General features: G+C 42.8%; 1 protein-coding gene across 1 annotated transcript in view; it reads right to left on the bottom strand.

Annotated features, from left to right (window-relative positions):
• The window catches only part of DHX8 (DEAH-box helicase 8), a 31,033-nt gene extending 7,684 nt beyond the window's left edge, over positions 1–23,349 (bottom strand). Inside the window, exons 1-17 of the mRNA XM_036755178.1 lie at positions 23,144–23,349; positions 21,300–21,385; positions 20,068–20,140; positions 19,359–19,444; positions 17,568–17,677; positions 16,580–16,921; positions 15,958–16,102; positions 15,625–15,828; positions 14,975–15,062; positions 14,448–14,545; positions 10,021–10,168; positions 7,838–8,019; positions 7,213–7,407; positions 6,816–7,001; positions 6,449–6,659; positions 6,087–6,268; positions 1,090–1,230 (exon numbers count right to left, since the gene is read on the bottom strand). Coding sequence (XP_036611073.1) covers positions 1,090–1,230; positions 6,087–6,268; positions 6,449–6,659; positions 6,816–7,001; positions 7,213–7,407; positions 7,838–8,019; positions 10,021–10,168; positions 14,448–14,545; positions 14,975–15,062; positions 15,625–15,828; positions 15,958–16,102; positions 16,580–16,921; positions 17,568–17,677; positions 19,359–19,444; positions 20,068–20,140; positions 21,300–21,385; positions 23,144–23,255 — 2,589 coding nt within the window. The 5' untranslated portion in view covers positions 23,256–23,349. The remainder of the gene's footprint in view (positions 1–1,089; positions 1,231–6,086; positions 6,269–6,448; positions 6,660–6,815; positions 7,002–7,212; positions 7,408–7,837; positions 8,020–10,020; positions 10,169–14,447; positions 14,546–14,974; positions 15,063–15,624; positions 15,829–15,957; positions 16,103–16,579; positions 16,922–17,567; positions 17,678–19,358; positions 19,445–20,067; positions 20,141–21,299; positions 21,386–23,143) is intronic.
• Positions 23,350–26,016: the final 2,667 nt, after the last annotated feature.

Consider the following 26,016-nt stretch of genomic DNA (forward strand, 5'->3'; position numbering starts at 1 on the left):
CTAGAAAGAGGAGCATGAAGAAACAGCATATGTGTTAAACAGTTACTGAGGTGGAGAAAATAATTATAAGCAGGCAATAGGCTACTGGCAAAATCATAAATGGGGCCTGGCTTATTCCACTACCATTCAGATCATTTCTAAGGCCACCGATGTCCTAACTCTCAACCTGTTCATAACAAGACATTCAAACAGCTGCTGAAGAATGATCCAAAGTAAAGCAACTACCAAGGAGGGTGTGACGTCTGACTTCAATGCCTGCAGCATGGCTATGGGCCCAGTGGCCAGGGCAGCCTAGCAAAGACCCCTAGAGCAGGAAAGCTGCTCTGACAGAGCAATCACTAAGTCCAAGCAGCAAAAGTACAGAAACTGCCGGGCTGTGCAAACTTCTGCTGCAGCTACAAACCAAAAGGCAGTCTTTGAGACTAGAGGGAAGACTGACCAGGATGTGCTAAGTGCTTTCAGCTCACACCCAACCCATATGATCCAGAAAAACACCATAATCAGCAGCACCTTAAAATGACACCCAGTTGACTGGACCAGGGCAATTCTCTAAACTACTCCCGGGAGGCCTCAATAGTCTACAGAGGCTCTAAGTCCTGAAACAAAAAGTGGTCATGCCAACAACTTATCAATCTGCTTCTCCATGATGGCCTTTTGCTGTTGTAACTGGATTAGCAGAATGTTACAATTACAGGGAAAACAAATCTGCCACAAACTATCAGTGTCTTAGTCATCTGTATCTCTATATTTTTTTTAATGTGCTCTTCCACCTAGGTAGGCTAGGCTGAAGCATGGTAGAGTCCAAATTAGTAGTTCTGAAAAGAATCCACAATTTTAGAAATTGAAAAATCCTACTCTACAGATTTAAAACTCCCCCAAAAAAGCACACCCCCAAACACTCCCCTTATCCAGCTCAAAAGTAAGGCATAATATCATCACTAAGAAAACTTATCCTCAAAAACAGTGCAACGTACAAAAGCAGAACATGCAAAACTTTTAAGAAAAATGCAACCAAATCTTTTGGAAAATGTGCTGGTGAGTCCCATCTGAGAGCTGACCTCCACGCCTATGAGGGCCGAGTCTGTGTACCTGAGAGATGGGAGTCACCACCAGCTGGTCGATCCCCGTCTTGGAGTTGTACACTTTCTGCTTCACAAACCCGGGGTCCACCACGTAGTAGATCCCATCAATAGTCAGAGATGTCTCAGCAATGTTGGTAGCGATTACAACCTGCAGGTGAGAAACACAACTAGTTGTGGCAGCTGTTTTTCTGCTGGAAGGGCAATGCAGATGTGCAAAACTTTGCAATCAAAGGGTGTGAGATACTGGGACACATCGCCAAGGAAATATGTCCTTCTCCCCTCTGGAGGCTCTGACAACGAACAGAGAAGACAATTCTATCTGGGAAGGATGAGGGGATCCTTGTCTCACGGCAGGGGGGAAGGAGGAGGAGGTCCTTTCCAGCTCACAAATTATGTAAGAAGGAAAAACCATCCCTGAGCTTGAGGGAGAAAGGACAAGGAGGGGGAGGAAAAGGGGAAAAACTAAAGCTGATCAAAGACCATTTTACTCAGATAAAATTGCTATCTAGCTCACTGTCAAGACCCAATGCCAATTACTAAAATTTTAATTTTCCAGAGCCTTGGGAAAGCAAAGACTTTCTGGTATCACATTAGCCAACGCAAAAGGAAATTTTTCTCTTGCCCTCAGGGACATCTAAACTACAAAATGGGCTTTTCACATATGTGTAACATGGGAGAAAATTTTCCAACCATAAAAGGAGGTCGAGAAATTTCATCAGCTGGGTACAGCAATTTACATGATCTAAAAGGTTATTAGTCTCGCCTTGGCACTGCCACAATTCTTCTACCCAGAAGCCTAGCTAATAAAAGATGATGCCTTGGGAAAAGTCACTGCTAGGAGGCTGTAACACAGCTTACAGCATGCCAGCATCACACTGGCCCCAAAAGACTGCCTACCTACAGCTTAGCTACAGAAACTTAATGCTTAGAAAAGACAGCTGCCACCAATCAATCAACAAACACTTTTTAAGGGCTTGCTATGGATCACAAATTGTGCTAGGCCCTAGGGAAACAAAAAAAGGCAAAAACATTGTCTCAGCCCTCCAGGAGGGCACATTCTCATACAAATAGATCAGTACATAGAGAGGAGCAGCTAGGTGGCGTAGTGGATAGAGCACCAGGCCTAGAGTCAGGAAGGGTCACCTTCATGAGTTCAAACCTGGCCTCACACACTTACTAACTATGCAACCCTGAGCAAGTCACTTCACCCCGTTTGCCTCAGTTTCCTTATCTGTAAAATGAGCTGGAGAAGGACATGGCAAACTGCCCCAGGATCTTTGCCAAGAAAACTCCAAACAGGGTCATGAAGAATCAGACATGACTGAAAAACGATGGAACAACAATTAAGATATACTTAGAGGAGATATGCTAAGTAAGCTGACAGGGGAGGCACTAGCAACTAGGGGGACAGGAAGTCCTCCTGCACCTGGTGGGATCTGTGCTGAGGCTAAAAGGAAGCCAGGGATTCTAGAAGGCAGAGGGAAGGGAAGGGGCCAGGTGGTGAAAAGCTTTAAATGCCAAATCAAAGACTTTGTTTTGAACCTGAAGGCAACAGGGAGCCACAGGAGTTCACTGGACAAGGAGGAGGGGCGGCAGGGGGAGGAGGTCATATTTTAGGAAGATCACTGACAGCTCTATGGAGAATGGATAAAGTCAAGTGGTCGGTAAACATTTAGTAAGCAACTACCTAGTGTCAGCTCTGACAAGTGCTGAGAGACCTGAGGCCAAAAGATCAATCAGAAGCCCACTATAGGGCAGGGAATCAAGATGGTGGAGTACCAAGGCATACAGCAAGGACTGCCTCCCATGCCCACCCACACCCTCAACTCTTCCATTCACACCTAGAAAACGCACCAGATTGAATCCTTGATACTAAGGGAGATGCAGAGGCCTGTGGACACTGGGGAGAGGGTCTGCCCAGAAGCAAGCTGTTCAGAGAACTCTACATGGGGAGAAGCTGAGCACCAGGGCAAGAGGAGACGCCAGACTCGTCCTGGGCCCAGGGCACAAGGACAGCTGCCAACTGGCAGCTCTGTCACCAGTAAGAGATCCCGGGTGGAGATAGGAGGGGACCTGTGCTGAGGGGTGACAAAGGGGCAGAACCAGGCCTTGGGCAGTACACTAAGAGAAAGACAGGCAGTAGCACTGTGCCCTGGACCCCCCAAGAATGGAAGAAGATCCCAGTTTCAACTTAGAGCCCAGCCTGAAGCCTGGAGAAGAATAACCAGGGCAGTAATTACAGACCAAAGGGAAGCCTACGGCAATGTCATTCTTAACTAGCAGAGCTTCCCAGATGGCCGACAGGGGATGGGTCCAGCAGCAGTTCACTGTTCCTCAGATCTAAAATAAGATCAGAAGCTTACAGAGCTCAGACCAGAAGGGCAGCAGTCAGACTTTGCCATGGATCAGATTGCTTTGGGAGTTGAACGTCCCCATCCTTAGCTGTCCCTGAGATCCTGGAAAAATGTAATACTCAAGGCCCCAAGAAAGCAACCAACAGGGCCAGCCCATACCTTCTCTCCAAAAATGTGTAGAGCCTGGCCCTAACATCAAGTCACAAGTTAGGAAATAGGCTGAAAGAATAAGCAAAAACAGAAATAATCATTTGTAACTCATGAGACCTTTCTCAATATTAGGGTAGTTGAAGGGAATATACATATATAGAGACAGAGGGCACAGGGTGAATTGAATATGAAAGGATGATATATAAAAAAAATAAAATTAAGGGGTGAAAGAGGAAATATATTGGGAGAAGGAGAAAGGGAGAGATAGAATGGGGTAAATTATCTCGCACAAAAGTGGCAAGAAAAAGCTGTTAAAATGGAAGGGAAGAGGGGGTAGGTGAAAGGGAATGAGTGGGGCGGTAGAGCCAAGATGGCAGCTGGAAAGGAGGGACTTGCCTAGGGCTCTCCCCCAGGACCCTCCAAACACAGAAAAAATGGCTCTCAACAAATTATAGAACTGCAGAACCCACGGAATAGCAGAGGGAAGCAGGGCTCCAGCCCAGGACAGCCTGGATGGTCACTGGGTAAGGTCTATCACATGGAGCTGGGAGCAGAGCAGAGCCCAGCATCGGCTGCCCCCGGACCAACCAGACCTGGAGCCGGGTGGAACAAACCCTAGCGCCCTGAATCAGTGAGCTGTGACAGTTACCAGACTTCTCAACCCACAAACACCAAAGAAAACAGAGAAGGTTAGTGGGAAAAACTGCGGGGGACAGTGAAAGGAGTTCATGGTTGGGCCACTGCCCCAGGAGCAGCAGAAATGGTGCAGCTCTGAGGACAGAACTACAACTGCAGTTGCTTCTGGCCCCAGGCCCACCTGGTGGGAGGAATTAAGTGGCAGATCAGAGCAGGAGTGCAGAGCCTGCTTAAGATCTGAGTCAGGTCCAGGTTGGTGGTTCTTGGGGGAGGAGGAGTGCTGGTGCGGCAGAGCTGGCTGTATAGAAATAGCTCTGAAAACAATGGCGCATCCTCCCAAGCTTGGAACAAAGTACTCTTTACAAGCAGTCATACCCTGACGAAAAACTCAAGGGTCAAGTCAGTTGGCTGCGAACATGGCCAGGCAGCGAAAACGCACTCAAGATTCAGTCTCAGACTCTGGAATCTTTCTTTGGTGACAAAGAAGACCAAAACATACAGCCAGAAGAAGTCAACAAAGTCAAACAGCCTACATCAAAAGCCTCCAAGAAAAACATGAACTGGTCTCAGGCCATGGAAGAGCTCAAAAAGGATTTGGAAAAGCAAGTTAGAGAAGTAGAGGAAAAATTGGGAAGAGAAATGAGAGTGACGTGAGAAAACCATGAAAAACAAGTCAATGACTTGCTAAAGGAAACAGACTAACTCAAATGGCAAAAGATCTCCAAAAAGTCAATGAGGAGAAAAATGCCTTGAAAGGCAGAATTAGCCAAATGGAAAAGGAGGCTCAAAAGACCACTGAAGAAAATACTACCTTAAAAATTAGACTGGAGCAAGTGGAAGCTAGTGACTTCATGAGAAATCAAGATATTATAAAACAGAACCAAAGGAATGAAAAAATGTTAGACAATGTCAAATATCTCACTGGAAAAACCACTGACCTGGAAAATAGATCCAGGAGAGACAATTTAAAAATTATTGGACTACCTGAAAGCCGTGTTCAAAAAAAGAGCCTAGATATCATCTTTCAAGAAATTATCAAGGAGAACTGCCCTGATATTCTAGAACCAGAGGGTAAAATAGAAATTGAAAGAATCCACCAATTGCCTCCCAAAAAAGATCCCAAAAAGAAAACTCCTAGGAATATTGTCACCAAATTCCAGAGCTCCCAGATCAAGGAGAAAATACTGCAAGCAGCCAGAAAGAAACAATTTGAGTATTGTGGAAACACAATTCAGGATAACACAAGATCTAGCAGCTTCTACATTAAGGGATTGAAGGGCTTGCAATATGATATTCCAGAGGTCAATGGAGCTAGGATTAAAAACAAGAATCACCTACCCAGCAAAACTAAGTATCGTGCTCCAAGGCAAAATATGGACTTTCAACAAAATAGAGGACTTTTAAGCTTTCTCAGTGAAAAGACCAGAGCTGAATAGAAAATCTGACTTTCAAACACAAGAATCAAGAGAAGCATGAAAAGGTAAACAAGAAAGAGAAATCATAAGGGACTTACTAAAGTTGAACTGTTTTGTTTACATTCCCACATGGAAAGATGATGTGTACAATTCATGAGACCTCAGTATTAGGGTAGCTGAAGGCAATATACATATATAGAGAGACAGAAGGCACAAGGTGAGTTGAATATGAAAGGATATCTAAAAAAAAATCAAATTAAGGGGTGAGAGAGGGAGAAAGGGAGTAAATTATCTCGCATAAAAGTGGCAAGAAAAAGCAGTTCTGTAGGAAGGGAAGAGAAGGCAGGTGTTAACTTTAGTTTACTAGTTTAACTAACTTTAAGCAACTCTCAGCATGATTACTCAAAAATCATCAGAGACATAAGCAATGTGAATCAATTGGGCATTACCTTCCTGCTACCAGGAGGAGCTGGGTCAAAGATCCGGGTCTGCATCTCACTTGGTAGAGCAGAATACACAGGGAGGATGATTAATTCAGGTACATCAGGACCCAGAGACTTCATGCGTTCATACAAGATCTCACAGGCAGTATCAATCTCTTCCTGACCAGTCAGAAACACCAGGATGTCACCTGCATAGAATGAGTAGTGGTATTTAGGCAGGAGAGGAACAAAGCCAAGTCAACCAGCAGCTGACGATTACATTTTTCATGAAAGCCTTGCCCTTGAAAAGATCAGTTATGGTGCTGGGGAGGAGACACATTCTCAACCAGGCATATTAGTCTAGGAGTAAAACAGATCCATCCTCTCACCTGGTGGTTCAGTTAAATGGATCTGCATAACTGTGATCAAGCTGGCATCCAAGTAATCTGTCTCGGGTTCTTTAGTGTAGAGAATTTCCACTGGATATGTTCGGCCTGGAATGGTGAAAATGGGAGCTTCATAGAAATACTGGGAAAATTTCACAGCATCTAATGTGGCAGAAGTAACAATCAGCTTCATGTCTTGCCGTTTCTGCACAGTCTATTAAAAAAAAAGGGACTCTGGTCATATTAATACACACAACCAAAAGAGGATGGTTTTCACAACCTATTGTGGGACCAATTATCTTCCCCCAACTTTCCGCCAAGCCTGTTCCCATCTGCTGGAAGATGGCACCACCAGGAGCTGTCTAGGTACCTTTTTCAACAATCCGAAGAGCACATCTGTGTGAATTGTTCTCTCATGAGCCTCGTCCAACATGATGATTGCATACTGAGTAAGGTCGGGGTCAATCAAACATTCCCTGAGCAACATACCATCTGTCATGTACTTGATGACTGTTTCTGGACTGGTACAATCTTCAAAACGAATAGTGTAACCCACCTGGAATAGACAAGAAACAAAACCTCCTACATAAACCCAAATTTCCTTCTCACTGCAATCTTCAAGCTGGCTACGACAGGATATCCAGGCCAGCTGGCTGTCCTGCATAGCCAGACTCATTATTTTATTTGATAGTAGAGGAACACAGTAAAATTCAGATCTCCCAGCTTTTCACCAGGCCCTTCAGTAACAGCTTTCTTTGGCCTCTTACCTCTTGTCCCAAGCAACAACCAAACTCCTCAGACACTCTTTTGGCCACTGACATCGCCGCAACCCTTCGAGGTTGTGTACATCCAATTTTCCCCCTGGATGTGTAACCTGCCTCAGCAAGGTACTGTGTGATCTGTGTTGTCTTCCCAGAACCTGTCTCTCCAATCACAATCAGAATCTGATTGTCATGAACAGCCTAAGATGCATCAGAAACAGATAAGAAACTGTTAATGAATTCTAACAAACACCCCGATGTGAAACACAAATGCTTTGCCCTGACTGACTCTGTGGCTGTTTTATCATTCTAGCTTATGGTCCAATGCTAATTTCACATAGTCCAGTACTATGGTCCACTTAGCACAATGTCCTCACAAATCAGAACTCTGTTCTAGTTCCTAGGTTCAAACGTTTTCATTTTTAACAGAGAAAGGGTTGTGTAATGAGATACGGATTTTAAAAGAATGTTTTCAAACTTAAATCATATTCCTTTAAGCATGTCTCCCCCATGTTTTGAAAATCGTCTTTCGATTCCTACATGCTTTCTTCCAGAGAACCCTGCCCTCAAATGGCCTCCTCTCCTCTTTAGGAGAGCTCCTTCTCCACTTGGCCATAAAATAATCTCTCACCTGAACAAGCTGCTCTTTAAGTTTGAAGATGGGGAGACTTTCCCTCTGCTCGATGATTGACAGCTGGGTCTTTTTACCGTAAGATGCTTTGTTGCCCCCAAAAGCATGCTTCTTCCATTCTGGGATGTCATTAGGCATCATCCCAATGCCCCGCATGTTGGCAGCAATCTGCCTCCCATCCACTAGAGCGAAAAACAAACCACTCAGCAAGTTACCAAACACACTCCTCTATACTGCCTGCAACCCAGGGTACAAGATTAACATGACAGGCAGAGGACAACACACATGCTGCTTCCTCAGCTAAACTGAAATCCCTGCAAATCTAATTATCAACTTAGATTTCTTAAAGCTTGGCTTTCTAGAACCAGGAAAAGTTGACAATGACTATAATAATATAAATGGCAACCTCACTAACAGGCAACAGACTGCTTTGGTTACGTACAAAATGGGAATCTTGGTTCTAGAAGACAAATGCTGAAACACCCTTTTTCCTACTCTCAGCAGAAAAGTAGTGGTTTGGATTTGTGACATGCACCGCCTGTTGCTTCTGCTGTGCTGATTTGTTTTGCTGTTTTTGTTTTGTTACTAGAGTTCTACAGGAGAACAGTCACCGTTAAGTGTTTTTCAGAGGCACAAATATATCCATGATCTCTCCGACGTGGCCATTTTTCAGTCGTATCTGACTCTTCATGACCCCACCTGGGGTTTTCTTGACAAACATACTGGAGGGGTTTGCCATTTCCTTCTCCAGCTCATTTTACAGATAAGGAAACTGAGGCAAACGGGGTTAAGTGCCTTGCCCATGATCAAACAGCTAGTGAGTGTCTGACACCAGATTTGAACTCAGGAGGAGGAGTCTTCCTGATTCCAGGCCCAGCGCTCTAACCACTGTACCACCTAGTGCCCCAAAGATGCGTATCTAAACCTGTTCATGCCTGCTCGTCCTGAATGACTCTTACTCAAGATTTCCCATAAATGAACCACAGAGTCTGCCCAACCACTGGAGGTCTGTCTTGTTTCCTCCTGATATCAGTAAGACACCAACTGCATGCTCATACACCCCACCTGCCATTCTTCATGCCTGCCGTGTGACTAGCCTGTATTTTCCTACCATACTTTTCACTGATGACATCTTTTACTCCTGTTCTTTCTTCACTGGTTATATGTTGAAGCCTATTTATGCCCACCATGCACCTATCTCCATTATACCCTACGTGATAAACACTTTCAGTGCTCCAGAAACAGATATATTTCCTGTCTTGTAGTCCTACTACGCTGGTGGAATATCAGCAATAAAAGACAGGCCTGTTTCCAGGAGAAGTCTGAAGACCTTAAAGACACTGTGCAATTTCCTGAAACCAATCCAGGCTTCTCTCCTAGCACGTGTGTATGTGCGTGTGCACACGTGCACACACAGATGGATAACCTTTATAACAAGGCCTGGCAAGAGGCATTCTTCATCCACTTGTTCTTTCCAACGTAGAGAGTCAGGCTAAAACTCTTTTGAGGTGAGAGTCCTCTCCTGGGAGGCTCTGAAATGCTCCAGGACTGGCTGCAGTCAGCATAAGGCTGAACCCAAGTAGAAGCCACTGGAGGACACCTCTCTATCCCTCAACCTGGACTCTGCCCTGGATCTCCTCTAACACAATGGCACACACCACTGGTGAGCATACACCTCCTCACTTTACACTCCACCCGATGCTTATGAGACAGTTACTGAGCAAGTGACCATTTATTTTTATTGTTATGTCATGTAAGGAATTTAGAATGATTCTGAATATGCAGAGGAGACACCTTTCTGAAGAAAATCCTTAAGGAGGTGTTTTATTCTACTGAATCAAATGCTGCTTCATAATTTTTTATAGCATTTGGGAAATGAAAGTGGTATTAAAAAACATCAAAAGAAAATGTTCAATTCCAGCAACAAAAATACAAGTAGGTACCATGCCTATGGGACATTTTCCCAGGCAAATAAACATCTTCCAGAACACCACCCCCATCAACAACGGCTTAGCTTCAGTTTTAATCATTTACAAAGATGACCAGAATTTTAACTAAACGAATTCAACAATGAAATTAAGGCCCGTCAAAAAAAAATAAGTGGCATTAATTTCCAATCTGGGCCATTGGTGGGAGCTTCAACAGGAGAACTCCTAATAAGCCCTTCTCCCCCAGGGTCATACCATCAGGCAGAGGATCCACCCAGTGTTTGTTGAGTCCCATAGGAATGGAATCCATCTCTGCTTCCCGCTGGGCCTGCTTGAGTTCTCTCCTTTCTTTGGCCAAAGCACTCTGCATCATTGCTGCTTGGGACAGGGAGCCATCAGGATTCTAGGAGAATGGGAAAAAAAACCATAAGAATTCTCCTTTGAGGTCCTACCCCACCCAAACAGTATAGCCTTCAATTCTCCCTACTAGGCTTTAAGTTCCCCTAAGAGTGGGGACAGAATCATAGCTAAACTGTCTCTTCCCCAGCACCTGTTCTGCACCCAGTAGGCCCTGAAAAAAGCTTTGCTGAATTGAAATGGGGCCTACCTTTTAGTAGCAAAATGAACCTTTTAAAAGTGTTCTGAAGCTTTAAGGTGATTATTCTATTTTTCAAGATGCCAGAGAATTAGTAACAGCAGTGACAACAAGACAACCACATGTGAACAATAAAGTGTGCCAAAGGTTGGCACCTTCAGAATTCATTGGACCTCAACTCTTGGGAAATGTCTGGCTGCAGCATAGACTCCAAGGGTGATGGCTTACATAGATAAAATAACCAGCTTCAAGCCTATATTCTGACAGTGGCAGCAGCAGTAGCAGCATCTTCAGGAACTCTCAGACCAGAGATGGTAAGTGTATGGAGCGGAGGGGGTGGGGTACAGGGGGGGAGTGGTGGCCGGGGGAGGCATTCAGAAAACAGGTCAGAAAAGAGATTATAGTGACCTTTTGCTGGCACTGAGTGTAGCTGGCACTGTTTGGCAACTCTATTGCCTATATGCAGTTCTAGGCTAGCACTTACACCTGCAGGTGAGAAAGGACCCTTCTTAAGACCAAAACGCAGACCACAAGAACAGTGACCACACTTGTCCTCAAATCATACCACCTTGGAAGCACTGAAAACTTGGGAGACCCTCAGCTCTGAAAGTAGCTCAAAAAAACTTAAAGCTTAGCATAGTGCTCTTCACCCCCAGGTGAGAAGGCTGCAAATTTAACATAAAATTCAAAATCAAGAAATAGACTGGAAAAAGAGCAAACAACAACAAAAAAAGAATTTGACCATAAAAAGCTACAACAGTGGCAGAGAGGACCAGGACATAAACTCAGAAGACAACAATGTGAGAAACAGCTATAAGCAAAGCCTCAGTGAAAAAATAACTGGACTCAAGCCCAAAAAGAATTCCTGGAAGCCTTCAAGAACAGATTAAGAGTGGTAGAAGAAAAACTGAGAAAAGAAAAGAGTGATGTAAGAAAATTAAGAAAAGAGAATTAAGCTTGGTAAAAAAGGCACAAAAACTCACTGAAGAAAAGAACTCCTTAAAAAGCAGAATAAGCCAAATGTAAAAAGAGGTACAAAACCTCACTGAAGAAAATAAAAAATATTACAATTGGGCAAATGGAAGCTAATGACTTCATAAGACATCAAGAAACAACAAAACAAAGCAAAAGAATGACAAAACAGAAGAAAATATGAACTATTTCACCAGAAAAACAACAGATCTAGAAAATGGATTGAGGAGAGATAATTTAAGAATTATTGTACTACCTGAAAACCATGGTCAAAAAAAAAAAGAGCTTTGACATCCTATTTCACGAAATGTTAAAGGAAGTCTGCCCCAGGTATCTTAGATCTAGAGCGTAAAATAGAAATTAAAAGAATCCACTGATGACCTCCTCAGAGAAATTCCAAAATGAAAACTCTCAGGGAAATTATAGCCAAATTTCAGAGTTCCCAGGTCAAGGAGAAAATACTACAAGCATCCAGAAAGAAACAATTTATATATCATGGAGCCACAGTCAGGATCATACAAGATTTAGCAGCTTCCATATTAAAGGAGCAGAGAGCTTGGAATACAATATTCCAGATGGCAAAGGAGCTAGGATTATAACCAAGAATCACCTACTCAGCAAAATTTGGTATTTAGGAGAAAAAATGGACATTTAATGAAACAAAGAACTTCCAGGCATTCCTGATGAAAAGACCAGAGCTGAATAGAAAATCTGACGTTCAAACACAAGACTCAAGAGAAGCATATAAAGGTAAACATGAAAGAGTAATCATAAGGGATTCAATAAAGTTAAACATTTTATATTCCTACATGAGAAGATGATACATGCAACTTTTAAGAACTTTATCATTATTATGGTAGAAGGAATCTACATAGACAGAGGGCATGAGAGTGAATTGATTATGTTGAGATGATCTCCAAAAAAAAAAAAAATTAAGGTATGAAAAAGAAGGATGCAATGGGAAAAGGGGAAAGAAAGAGGGAGAATAGGGAAATTTTCCTCATATAAAAGAGGTGCGCAAGAAAGAGCTTTTATAATGGAGGGAAAAATGGGGGGCAGGGAGAAGACAATGTTTGAACCTCACTCTCATTAGAAATGGTTCAAAGACAGGAGAAATACACACACTCCATTGTATATAGAAATACATCTCACACAACAGGGAAAAAAGCAAGGGAAGGGGATAAGAGATAGGGCTGGAGGGAATGATAAAAGGGAGAATTAAGGGAGGCAGTGGTCAGAAGTAAAACAGACTCCTGAAGAAGGACAGGATAAAAAGAGAGAGAGAAGAATATTTTTAACAGAAGAAAATAGAATGAAGAGAAATACATAGTAACCATAACTCTGAATGTGAACGGGATGAACTCACCCAAAAAACAGAAGCAGATAACAGAAAACAGAACACAGGGTGTTCCTAAAGTCTGAACACATAGGCAAAAATGCATATTTTCAAGAAATGAAATGAATGAAATTTTCAACAATATTTTTTTAATTGAAATGTTAACAAATAACATCTTCAACATGTTTCCATCATTTGTGATGTGAAGGTTGATGTGTTTTGCAAGATTCATGTGAACTCGATGCAGTAGCTCCACACTGCTGTCAATTTTAGCACGTTCACTCTTTATGCGTTCAATCAAGTGTGTTGCATCTGTGATTTTCATTGAGTACACCTTCCCCTTTAGCATACCCCAGAAAAAGAAGTCAAGGGTGCTAAGGTCTGTCAATATTCCAAATATTTCAAAATACGCATTTTTTTCCTATGTGTCCAGACTTTAGGGACACCCTGTAGATCAGAAACCAGAATCCAACAATACATTGCTTTATAAGAGATACATTTGAAACAGAAACATACAGAGTTAAAATAAAGGGCTGGAGCAAAATCTATTATGCTTCAGCAAGTTAAAAAAGGCAGGGCTAGCACTCATGATCTCAGACAAAGCCAAAGCAAAAACAGACCTAATTAAAAGAGATACTCAGGGAAACTACCTTTTGCTAAAAAGATACCATAGACAATGAGTATCAAAAAAATTTTACAGCAAGTTTCTCTGATAAAGATCCCATTTCCCATATATAGGAAACTGAGTCAAATTCATAAAAATAAGAGCCATTCTCAATTGATAAACAGTCAAAGGATATAAACAAGCAATTTTCAGAAAGAAAAATCAAAGCTATTTAGGTTCATATGAAAAAAATGCTTTCACTATTGATTAAAGAAATGCAAATTAAAACAATTCTGAGGTACCACTTCACACCTATCAGAAATGACAAACGCTGGAGGGGCTGAGGGTAAATAGGTTCACTAATAAACTGATGGTGGACCTGTGAACTAGTTTAATCATTCTGAAGAACAATCTGGAACTATGCCCAAAGGGCTATAAAACCGTGCATATCCTTTGATCCAGCAATACCACCACTAGGTCTTAACCCCAAACAGATCAAAGGAAAAGGAAAAGGACCTATTTGTACAAAAATATCTATAACAGCTCTTTTTGTGGTGGCAAAAAACTTGAAATTAAGGGGACGCTTATCAGTTTTGAACAAGTTGGGGCATATGATTTCAAGGAAGTGCTACTGTGTTATAAGAAATGATGAGGGGCGTGGCTTCAGAAAGGACATGGCAAGACCTATATGAACTGATACAAAGTAAAAGGAGAGGAACCAGGAGATCATTGTGCACAGCGACAGCAATGTTGTAACGATGATTAACTGCGAAAGACATGGCTACTCTGATCGATACAGTGATTCAAGACAATTGCAAAGGACTCATGATGAAAAAACGCCATCCTCCTCCAGAGAGAGAACTGATGAACTCTGAGCACAAATTGAAGTATAATTTCTTGCTTTACTTTCTTTTTCTTTGGAAATATGGCTAATATGGAAATATATATATATATATATATATATATATATATATACACACACATTATATATATATTTTGCCTTCGCAGTGGGTGGAAAATGGGTAAGAAGGAGGGAGAGAATTTGGAACTCAAAATTTAAAAAGAAAAAAATTCTAAAAAATAAATAATGGGGGGGAGGGGAAGACTATATTCTTTTTGTCCTAAGAGAATGAAGCCCCCTTTGAGGTTTCCAGGTTAAGTCCAACATTTCTCACCTTAACAATTTTAATAGGGCTCATGTCCATGCTTTGTTTGGTGTGTCCTCTCAGGAATGGAGGTTCTTCCTCAACCAGTTCAATTTCCAGGTCTTCATCTAAAATCCCCACAAAATGAAGATTGAACAAAAGAAGAAACCCAGATTCTTTTTACCAAAACCTAGGTAACACTTATAAAAAGAAACCACCATCACCCAGGACATTGCCAAAGGCCTAAACAGTAATCAAGTTCAAAAGAATGCAGACTCTCAACTAATTGGTACCTAAAGGAATAAAAACAACTTCCTTCTTGCCCCCTTCCCATGTTCTTCAGAGGGTTGGCACATATCTTGATCTAATTGCTTGTTAGTACTTTTAAATCAAGTCGAGCATGTTGAAAATGCTTTTCTGAGAGTATTTATTTAGCACTTTCAAAACACCTTTCTCTAACATAAACCAAGCTACAAACTGGCTAGTCCTATACACCTCAACTTGAAAATACCTTCTTGATTTTATTTTAGTCCAACCAAACCCAAGTGGTTTGTTACCTTCTTCATCATCCACTTTAGGAAGGATTCCTGTCTCTTCATCAAAGTCTGGAAACTCTTCTTTGGAAAGTACATTGGCTGCAATCATCTATACAGAAGGCAAATAGCATCATTTATATAGTTTGCTGGTATAGAAACTGACTGAGTGAAGGTGAATATATAGCTTTCTAATGAAGAACTAAGGTCATTTCTCCTTCACTCCAAGAACTCAGAGCCCCCATTCTTTTAGGTCTTTTTTTTTTTAACAAAGCCTTTTAAAACATGAACTAAAGGTAATTTGAGGCTACTGGCAAAAATATACAAAACACAGGCCTCAGTAATTAACAGAAATCACCTACTAAAGCAGAGTTGGGCCAAATAGCAAAATAGAAAGAAATACTTTGTTCTCGGCCTGACTTTGCCAATTACTTAGTTATGCAACCTTACATCTAAAAGAGAGATTATAATCATGTAGTAAAGTCTCTTATAAACTGCAAAATGCTATACAAATGTGAGAGATTATTATTTCTGATTCGGCAGGGTTGTTGTCAGACCTTCCTTTTCTCCCCACCTTCATCTTTTCTGGAACCTGCTACTCCCACTTATAGGACAAACTGCTGGCTCTAACAGATGATAATTAAAAACAAGTAGAGGAAACACAGAGCCCCCACCTGTTTGATCTCCCATTTCTCAGGATCTGAGATTCGGGTGAGGCGTTTCCTTTCAAGAGTGTCATCTTCCACTTCTGGGGCACTGACGAGGGAGAGGTGAGTAGGTCTATCAGGGTTCCTCATAGAGGTCTCCTCATTGGTCTCCCCAACAAGGTTCCTCCGTCGATTGGGGTTCAGATCTTCTCCAGTATCTTGATCCACATCCTAAGGCAAACAAAAAACCTCTGGGCTCATGTTCCACTCTCATGTTTTCAGGGGCATGGGGTATTAAAGTGCCCAATGCTACCTCCCTTGCAAAAGACACTATTACACTGAATACCTCTCCTGCCTTACCTTCATGCTCAGACTGGTTTTGGTCCCAGTGAAAGACAAGACTTTCACCTTAACCCTCTGGCCTTTGCTCACAACATCAGCGACATTGGCTACTCGGCCTTCCCGACGAAGCTCAGAGATGTGGACTAAACCTTCCCACCGTTTCCTGTGCAGGACAAAAGGAAGATGCAGAAGACATATCTAGCTACGTAAGTTCTAGAAATGTTTCTCCTCCAATGGTTTCAACTGTCATTAAGGCAAAACAAAAGAAAAGGCTTAAATTCTAGTGGAAGGGACCGAGGTGAAATAAAACTTCTTAACAACAAGGGAAATCAAGTATACTGAAGGAAGCTATCCAATCTTCCCCGGGAAGCATCTTAAAAAAGAAAATGAGCTCCATCTCCACCTATGTCTCAGTAAGGAAAGGGCTAGTCCTGTCTGAAGAAGATGAAAGGGTGAGATGGCTTCTGGCAGGACATGCCAGTCCCCAAACAGTCTTTGAATAGATTTAAGAAGGTTGACTGGACTAAAGAAGAATCCTCAATCAAACCACCTATACTTATTTTTCAGGTAAAAAGTCCAAATGACTGCAGAAGACATCCTGCCTACTACTGGAAGAAGCAGAAAAGGCCCTAGAGGTTACCTGAGTCCTTCTAGTTGCACGAAACACCCAAACTGCATGATACTCGTGACTTTGCCATTATAAATTTCCCCAATAGAAGGCTCTTCAGGAGGAGGCCGGTCCACATGTTTGTCTCGCCACCTGTCACTGTTCTTCTCCCCGTATTTATCACGGTCCCCATATTTGTCACGGTCCTTACGGTCTTTGATAGGACTTTGACTTCTGCTCCTAGATCGGTATCTAGATTTCCCTTTATTCCGATCTCGAGTCCTAGAACGTGACCTCGATCGAGACCGGTGTCTCCGTTTGTGGTCTCTGTCTCGGCTTCGACTCCGACTTCGTTTCTTCTTTTTTGCCCTATCACTATCGGAAAAAAAAATAGATTTTAGATTATTCAGACACATCCCACCTAACACTGTTAACAATTTTTGCAAGGCCAAGACATTGAAGGAAAAAAAGTTAGAGGGGGTAGCTAGTTTATAACAGGAGGTAAATAGGTAGTTTGTAACAGGAGCAATGCTATAAATGGATAATTGGCCAACTAAAGGTACAGTGGGGTTTCACAACTTTATGGCTGTGAAACCTCTATATAACATATCAATATTCTCTATACCTCCACACAAAATACTAATGTTGCAAAATGAGGTGGTTATGATAACCTTATGTAGGGCATATTTATATATAAGATACCAATCTATATGATGGTAGCTGTAAAAGCCATAAATATTGGTACATATCCATCATCCAAAACAAATCAGAAAACTAACATATACAAAATTTTGCTTTGCTTCTCATTCCAAGACCTTTTGTTTGGAGTTTTTTCTATTTCTTAAACTTCCTAGCATTTGCTCACAAATATCTGTCAGCAGGAAGCAGGAGTAGGTGGTAAAAGTGGCCAAAAGGGTGCAAGTGAAAGGCCACTACAGATCCTGAGGACTGGCCCAGAAATGTATTTGGACTAGACTGCCAAGGAGAACCATGATCCAAAAAGAAAACCCAAAGTATATACCGGTGTTCAGAGCCTCTCTGCTTCTCATGTGCTGCAGCACTGGGCATTAGAGCTTCTAGCTCTTTGAGGACATCCACAGCTACTTTCACATCATCTTCATCAAGCATGGTCTACAGGAACAACAGAGTAAGAAAAAACAACAGTCAGAAAACACAGCCCAAAAACCCAAACATTTCCACTAAAGTCCCACTCCAAGTTTCCCTGATGGTAGCACAGAGCTGACTTTGGTTTCAGACATTATATCAGAGAGAAACACAAGCTCTGATAGGCTCTACTTTTAAGTAGGCCGTGAAATGCACTGTTCACCTATTATCCAAGGCCTAGCCTTATTGGCTTATCTCAGAGAAGCTCATCACCAAAAGTTAGCCATCAGGTTTAAATTTTTTTGTTTGGCCACAGAAACTCATGAAACCACTATTAAGACATGGATGGGTTGGGATCTGCCTGCATAAAAGGAGTGCTCGCACTGATGAAATCATAGATCTTTTGACATATTGAAATAAAAACAACTAACATTTACATGAAAATGTTTAACTGATTCAAAAGCACATTGTTATTTTATGTGATCTTCCCAACAACCTTAACAAGTTGGCAAGGCTGGTACTCTCATTTTACAGAGAAACCGAGGATCTAAGAAGTTCAATGACCTGCCCCAAATCATCATGCCAATAAGTGTTCAAAATTGCATCTAGAATGCTGTTCTTCTGACTCCCAGTTCACCATTCTTTCCATCACACCCTCTGCCCTAGGTTACAGACTACAAAACTAAAGTGAAAAGGAGCCAGGAAGAATTTCCAACATCACTTAAAATGATGAGAAAGGACAAAAATGGAGCATCCAAAGTAAAGGAGGCTCACAGTCCTGCTGTACACTGACCATTTCCAGAATGCCTGTCCGTGGAACCCAAAGCTAAGGGGGCCCTTGACAAAATGGAGAGCGAATAAAAGACAATGAGTATAATGAAGGAGACGGAAACCACGTCATGGGAAGAATGGCTGAAGGAACTCTGAGGTGTCTGAGAGAAGGAAAGACTTCAGAGAGGGCACGATGGCTGTTTTCAAGCATCTGCAAAGCTGTCGTGTGGGTGAGGAATTAGTTACAACTATTAAATGGGACTGGTGGCACTATGAAAAAATGAGCTCCCCATTACTAACATGTGCTAGCCTAGAAAGGCCAGAACAGGACGTCAGAGAGATCACAGCACTGGAGGGAGGCGGAATTAGATGACTTCTGACTCTAAAATAATATTATTCTAGATCTAGATGATGAGTAGACACAAAAGTTCTTAGAAAGTTCTTCTTATGTTCTACCCATCTCTTAACCCAGTTCTATGGTTTTCAATTAATGGCAAAAATTTTACCAACCTGGGACCTGAGAAACACACAATTATCCAAAAGAAATGCACCTTCTTTACTTCTGAGATATCATGTATACCAGACTACTGGTTACTCTCAAGGCTATGTTAAATATCCCAAAGGTCTCCAATACATGTTCTCTTAATGCAGCTGACAAATCAGAATATTAAAAAAATTAAGCATACACTACACTATCTCACCAAACAAAAAGAAGTCTTGCTTCACATATGCTGTTAAATGTAACTTCTCCATATCGCTAATTGCTTCCCATAGTCCCTAATTTAATTAACCCTATCAACAATTCTTAGGCCCTTAAATATTTTTACTTAGTATTTTCTAAGAATGAAAACAATAAAAGCAACTAGAAAACATTTGCATTAAAAACTGTTAAAAACTCATGTGGCCCTAAAAGCTGGGCCTCCAAGGGCGTCAGTACCCGGACTGCAGGATTGTCTGGTCGGCAAAGTGCTGGGAACAAGTCCTTGAGCTTCTCCTTCTCTGTCTTTGGTTTAACAACTGGATCTTGTTTCATAAAACAGAAAGGGAGAAAAACACACGGTAAAGTAGATTTAATCTTTTCAACGATTAAAAGAAACCTGTATAACAGTAAACATGAAATACGCATCAAAGTTTTCAACACTAAAGCCAACCTAAGCAGAAGGAGTTTCTAACAAATAGCTCTCTCTTCACAGTGACTCTCCCCATATATCCGAATTTCTTTCCCCAAATTCCAGCTCCTCTCAGATTGAGAAAGAGAGATCAGTACATCAAAATCATTTTAAATGGGGGGAAAAACCCTAAAAAAAAAATTTTAACCTCTAAATGTTTCAAATTCTTATATCACCCACAAGCAAAACATATATGTTTATAAGGGTATAGGTGTGTCACACACACACACACACACACACACATATCATAAATCTAAGGATGACAAAATACTAAGGAGGGTGGAAAAATAAGTTTGTACAACCTCACTATGTACTGCTTATTTGCTGATGGCTTCTATCACTTTAATTTTGCCTCAGGCAAGATGGAAAATTTAAACAGCAGGAGCCTGTGCTCAAAAGCTGCCAAGATACCACCAAAATATGTTTTAGGATTCTCAGGCTCTATGAGAGCCACAGCCAGTTCAAAGCAGGACTTACCTTTGTTAGCAAAAGGCTTTGCTGGGGGCCGCATGGTCTGTATGAGACGTAACAAGTTGCTTATAAGAGAGTCCTTTGAAAGCAAGCACAGAACAAGAGTCTCTGTGTTTCTGTTCAAATTTACTTAACGTCAAGAGAAAGAACATATATGCTAGGTCTAATCTCCCCCACTAAATTGGAAGCTTCTTGAAATCAAGGACTATACCTTATTCATACAGTGCACTACCAATAGCAGACGCTTACTAAATGTCTGTTAAATGGGTTGAGTGTATGTGTGTAGTTGTGAGGAGGCTGGACTCCTCAGGTAAAGGAAGCACCAGATAATATGCCAACTTGCCAGACAGGCTGATAATAGTAGAGAACACTGCACCCTCAAATGTTCTTTCATGTACAAAATAATCAAATTAAAGAGCAGAATAGTAATAGTAGTAGAATTCTTTAGACAAGTGTTGCAATAATCCGGCTAGCAGCTGCTCTGGGGGTGAAAGACCAACACAAGCCCAACAACAAGGATGCTGCCAGCACAGGTTCTTTTGATCTGCTTTACTAAGTAAAGCAACTTTAAGGGGTTAACAATCTTATTTCTCACTCCAGGAGTGGGAACCTCAAGCAAATAGCTCTGCTCTCTCTTTTTATACACTCTTTAGTTGTCATCAAACGGTCATCTGAGTGACCAGAACTCTGGCTCCTACTATTGACTCTGGTCTTAGCAACTCCCCTTAGGACCCTGAGGGATTCACGCCCACATAGGCTTAGCACCTAGTAGACAGGGGTTTGGGCCTGGGGCTTTGCACCTAGGCTCAATCAAAGACATTTAATTAATTGTTCTAAAACAGTAAGAAAGTCCAACCTTAGTTACCAATGCAACAAGTTACCTAAGGTATTGTACTTTTAGATCTCCTAAAACCATTTCATTTTTCATAGTTTACAGCCCCCTCCATACAGTCTAGAAATTTGTTTCTATTCAGAACTGGATTACTGCATTCATGTAATAAGGATGAAAGAAACTGCCACAAAGACTTAATGATGGAAAACCCGGTTCGATTTAATTGGAAAACTGCCCTAGAAAGCCAAATTAAACTAAGTAAATGACTGCTTAGTGGCTTGAAAACACTACTCACTCAACCCACTTGATTTACAGTAAACAAACTCCTGACCCTCCCCCAGCAAGAGCCCCATTTCTAACTCAAGAGTAACCAAAACAATGTGAAAAATCTCAAGATCATACATACTGTGAATTCAGCACCATTTTTGGTGAGGGAAACTTTAAATGTGTCAAAGGTTGTATTTTTCTCAGCAAGATTGATCACAAATTCAGCTGTGAAAATAAAAGTGACATTAAAATAAGAATAAAACAGAAGGACTAAGGCAAGGAATCATTTCCCAGTACAATGGAAAGCACCAGATTGCCCTTAATAGTCCTGGATAACAAAGCTCCAGTGATAAAAACAAAAAAATTATTTACCCTGTCCAGGTTGTGTGCATTATATTCCTATAAATCTGTGCATGACTAGAAGCTACTTTTACAAAACTGCTTTCCAGGTCTTCAAGTGCACTACAACTGGGAAATAACTCTTGATTTGCCCCCCAAACCTGAATTCCTCACTCTCACAAAGCTACTAGATTGACAAACAACTACTGAGTTGGAATATGCTAGTATCAGAAAAGAAACACATAAGATACTGTCTGCTTCCAGGTTTCCAGAAATACTGACTATACTAAAATTCAGACAAAGCAACACGAAATGATGGAGAGTGTTAGACCAAAAGTCAAGGGAGACCTCGGTTTAACTACTAGTTTCTATCATTTACTAGATGTGTGCCCTTAGACAAGTCATTTTCTCATCTGTAAAATGAAAATAATAGTACTTGTATTACTTACTTCATAGGGCTGTGGTGAAGAAAACACTTTGCAAACCTTGAAAGTGCAATGTAAATCTAAGTTATTTTCAACCTACATGGCCTAATCTAGAGGTCAATAGAAGGTCTATCAGCCCCTAAACCACTCCATTCACCTACCAATGTAGCAGAGATTCACATATTTTGAGCTGTTCGTTAATGGCCTTCAGAATATCCAAGAATTTTGACTAGGCTAAGTCAATCTGACATACAGCCTAATTAAGGCATTAGCAAATTTTGTGTACCTGATTAACAAAAAAAAAAAATCCTAACAACTGCCAGGTAAATGACAACCCCCTTACTATTTAAGGAAGGGAAGGAAAAGGTACTAAGGGATGAGGAGGAGGGGCAAATGAATTTTAGCGAAAAAAGATATGGAGAAGGGGAGAAGGAAAAGGTCATACCCAGCAAGGGATCTGAGCAGTTTAGGAAGCAGCTTATGTACACTAGGTGGCTGGGGAAAGAGGGAAAAGCAAGGTGGATATGGATTTAGAGGATATAATATCCATGGTCTTTTCCAGCTCCAGAAGTCTATGAATTTTAAATTAACAAAAGCCTGGCATTCTTATCCACTGCACCACCTAGCTGCCCCTAACCCCTCATTTTACAGACGCAGAAATAGAGGCAGGGAGAAATTACTTGTCCATAGCCACACAGCCAGTAAGTGGTGCAGGTGGGATATGAGAAACCAGATCTAAGTCCAGCACATAACGTCCGTTCCAACTCTGTCTGTGGTACTAATGACGCTCATGGATCTGACACATGAAATCACGTATGATACACATGGAGCTCATGGATTTATGATTCTCGTAAGCTCATAGATTCAAAATACTCAGCTATAACACCCGTAAATACAAAAAAAAATATTCATAAGGTCACGAATTTAGAGCTGGAAGGAGCTTCACTGGTCATCTTGGCCAAACTCCATGTTACAGAGGAGGAAATTAAGATCCCGAGAAATCTGGTGATTTGTCCAGAGCACACAAACGGCAGAGTCAGGACTTGAACCTGGGGTCTCTGACTCTAACGCTCCTTCCCCGCCGCACTCGGCCTCCCCTCTGGGGAAGGGCCTTGCCCAGGGGTATTTCAGGGGGTGGTCGGCGGCGGGGCCAGGAGGCTGGGGCCGGGCCTGCCACCCCTCAGTTCCGCCGCCTCCGTCTCCCTCTCGGGCTTCTTACCCAGGTCCTTGTCGTTGATCCCCAGGTGGTTGTCCAGCTCGGTGCACACTTTGGACACGAGGGACAGGTACTCGAGCTTGGCGAGCTCTTCGGCGGGTCCCGGCTCAGCCATCTCGCACCACCGCCTCCCCCAGTAAGCCAAGGCCGGCTTCTTGGCCCCAAGGCTCCGCCAGTTCGCCGCTTCTACTTCCGGGTCGGGCGCTGCCCCCGCCTCCTTGTTTACCATCCCCGAGGCGGCGTCCAATGAGCGTACAGCGGAAGAACCATAGAGAATCCGCAGGAAGTGCGTGAAGGGCCGTCAGCGCGGCTACGGTTACAGCGCCCGAGTAGTCGGCGGAGAGACAGACGAGAGCCGGCAAGCTTCGGAGGCGTTCCAAGTGCAGTTCTCACAGCTGGGCTGCAGAGGGCACCAAAGGATCGCGGCCCGTGCTTGGTTTCACACCTTTCCCCTTCCGCCTAATCTCCAGTTGGTGGACTCCAGGCAGCTCAGGCTGCGTGTGGAGCGTGGGCCCGAGGCCCTTCGGAGGGAAAGTCTAGGAGAGGGGAAAGGAGCTCCCTAGTTGGGGGGCAGGAACCTACGAAGCGGCCCCTTTCAACTCTGGGGGTCTCCCAGACTGTGTCCTCAGCGTCTCTCTCTCTAATCGCCACACTCCCCCCTCTCTGTGACCGCATCACCTTCCGCGAGTTCAGCACCCGTGCAAAGCACATGATTCCCGGGTGTATAAATCCAGCCCAAACTTCAATTCTGCATCACTAAGAGGGCGGTGCAACGGCCTGAGTACTGGATCGGGACTCAGCAAGACCTGGGTTCAAGCCCTGCCTCGGCTGTTTACTGTGTGACCTTGGGCAAGTAGCTTAACCTCTCTGTGCCTCAGTTTCCCCATCTGTACAGTGGGAGCGGGGCGGGCTCGATGGACGCCGGAGTCCTTCCCAGGGCTAAATCTATGATCCCGAGCAAACTTCTTCCAGCAGTAAATCTATGCTCCTGGGCAAGTCATTTAACCTCTCATCGGGGTTGGGAAGGAAGGTATTGATGGGCTCCAAGGTCCTTGCCAGCCCTAAATCTGTGATCCCAGACAAGTCTCGTGACCTCTCTGGTGCCGCCATAGTCTTAGCTGCTTAACGAGAGGGTTGAACTCCGCGGCGTGCAAAGTGTCCTCCGGTTCTAAATCTAGGATCATAAGACCGTGGACAAGTCACAATCTCCGTCGTCCTCAGTTTCTTTACCTCTCAGGGCTGCTGGGAGGGTCAGATGAGATAACACAGGCAGTGCGCTTGGCAGAATGCCAGCTATTGTAATTAGCGGACAGTGCAAATCCAATGTCCTGTAGGCATCTCAGATTCCACGGGTCAGAAATGGTATTCACCATCTTTGCCCCACAAAACCTATCCCTCTTCCAGACTTCCCCATTTCCTTTTGAAGGTACCACTGTCCTCCCAGGAGATGCACTTTTTTTGTTCCTGAACCCAAAGACTACTGGTCCTTTATATTCTATTTGCAACTGTGTGAATTGCTTTCCCCGTTAAAATGTGACCTTGTGAAGATCAGGGACTGTCCTTTCTGTTTGTATGTACGGTGCTTGTCTCAGTGCTTTGCACACTTAATAAATTCCTCATTTATTCCAGTCATCCGTGTCTATAATCCGAGTCATCCTGGACACTTAGTCTCCTTCACCCCACCCACCCAGTCTTGTTTATTCTATCCCCTTGGCATCTGTCATATCCACCCCCCTCTCTCTGCTTGTGGCAGCCTGGTACCACCACCCTAGTTCAGGTCCTCATCACCTCTTATAAGGAGTATTACAAAAGCCTCCTGATTGTTATGAATGGCAGTGTGTGTGATGGATAGAGAGCCCGCCTTGGAGCGCAGGAGACTTGTGTTCAAGTCCTTCTGACACACAGAGGCCATGTGGCCCTGGGCAAGTCCTCTCAGCACCTTGGTCAACTTTTTAGTCCTCTAAATTGCAGAGGAGGGTTGAAGCATAGATTGGTAATAGTTGTTTCCTCATCTGGGAGTTCCCTATACCTACACATCACCAATCCAGACCCTATACAAACCTCCTAATGGGGCTCCTTGCCTTCAATCTCTCCCCTTTCCAGTTCATCCTCCATCCAGTTGCCAAAGTGATCTTCCTAAAGCACAGGTCTGACATGCCACTCCCCTGTTCAAGAAACTCCAGTGGATCCCTATAACCCCGAAGATCAAAGGCAAAGACCTGTTCCACAGCAAAACTGGTAAGCACCTGACTGCAAGCTACCTTTCTAGCTTCATCATACTTTACTCCCTTTCACACATTTTGTGATATGGCCAAATTGACCTTCTTTCTGTTCACATACAGCATTTCCATCTCTCTGTCTTCATGCACAAGCCCACATGCTCTGTGCCCCAAATGCACTTCCTCTTCTCCTCTGCCCTTTAGAAACTTGTTTTCCTACCCACCCCCATTTTTTACTGCTCCTCGCTACCAAATTACACTATGTGTATTTTGTGTTGTGCAGTTGTGTCCAATTCTTCATGACCCCATGCACTGGACTGTCCATGGGGTTTCCTTGACAAAGATACTGGAGTGGTTTGCCATTTCCTTCTCCAGTGGATTAAGGCAAACAGGTTAAGTGACTTGCCCAGGCTTACACACCTAGTAAGTGTCTGAGGCCAGATTTGGACTCAGGTCTTCCTTACTCCAGGCCCAGTTCTCTATCCACTAAGCCATCTAGTTGCCAGTATATTTTGTATGCTTATATACATGGTTTTTTCCCTGATAAAATATAAGCTCTTTGAGCGCAGGGGATGGTTCTGTCCCCAGTACCTGACACATAGTAAGCATTTAACAAATATTTGTTGATCGATTGGCAAACCTATAGGACTTCCAGGA

This window comes from Trichosurus vulpecula, chromosome 4 (genome assembly GCF_011100635.1).
Source record: "Trichosurus vulpecula isolate mTriVul1 chromosome 4, mTriVul1.pri, whole genome shotgun sequence".
Classification (NCBI taxonomy): domain Eukaryota; kingdom Metazoa; phylum Chordata; class Mammalia; order Diprotodontia; family Phalangeridae; genus Trichosurus; species Trichosurus vulpecula.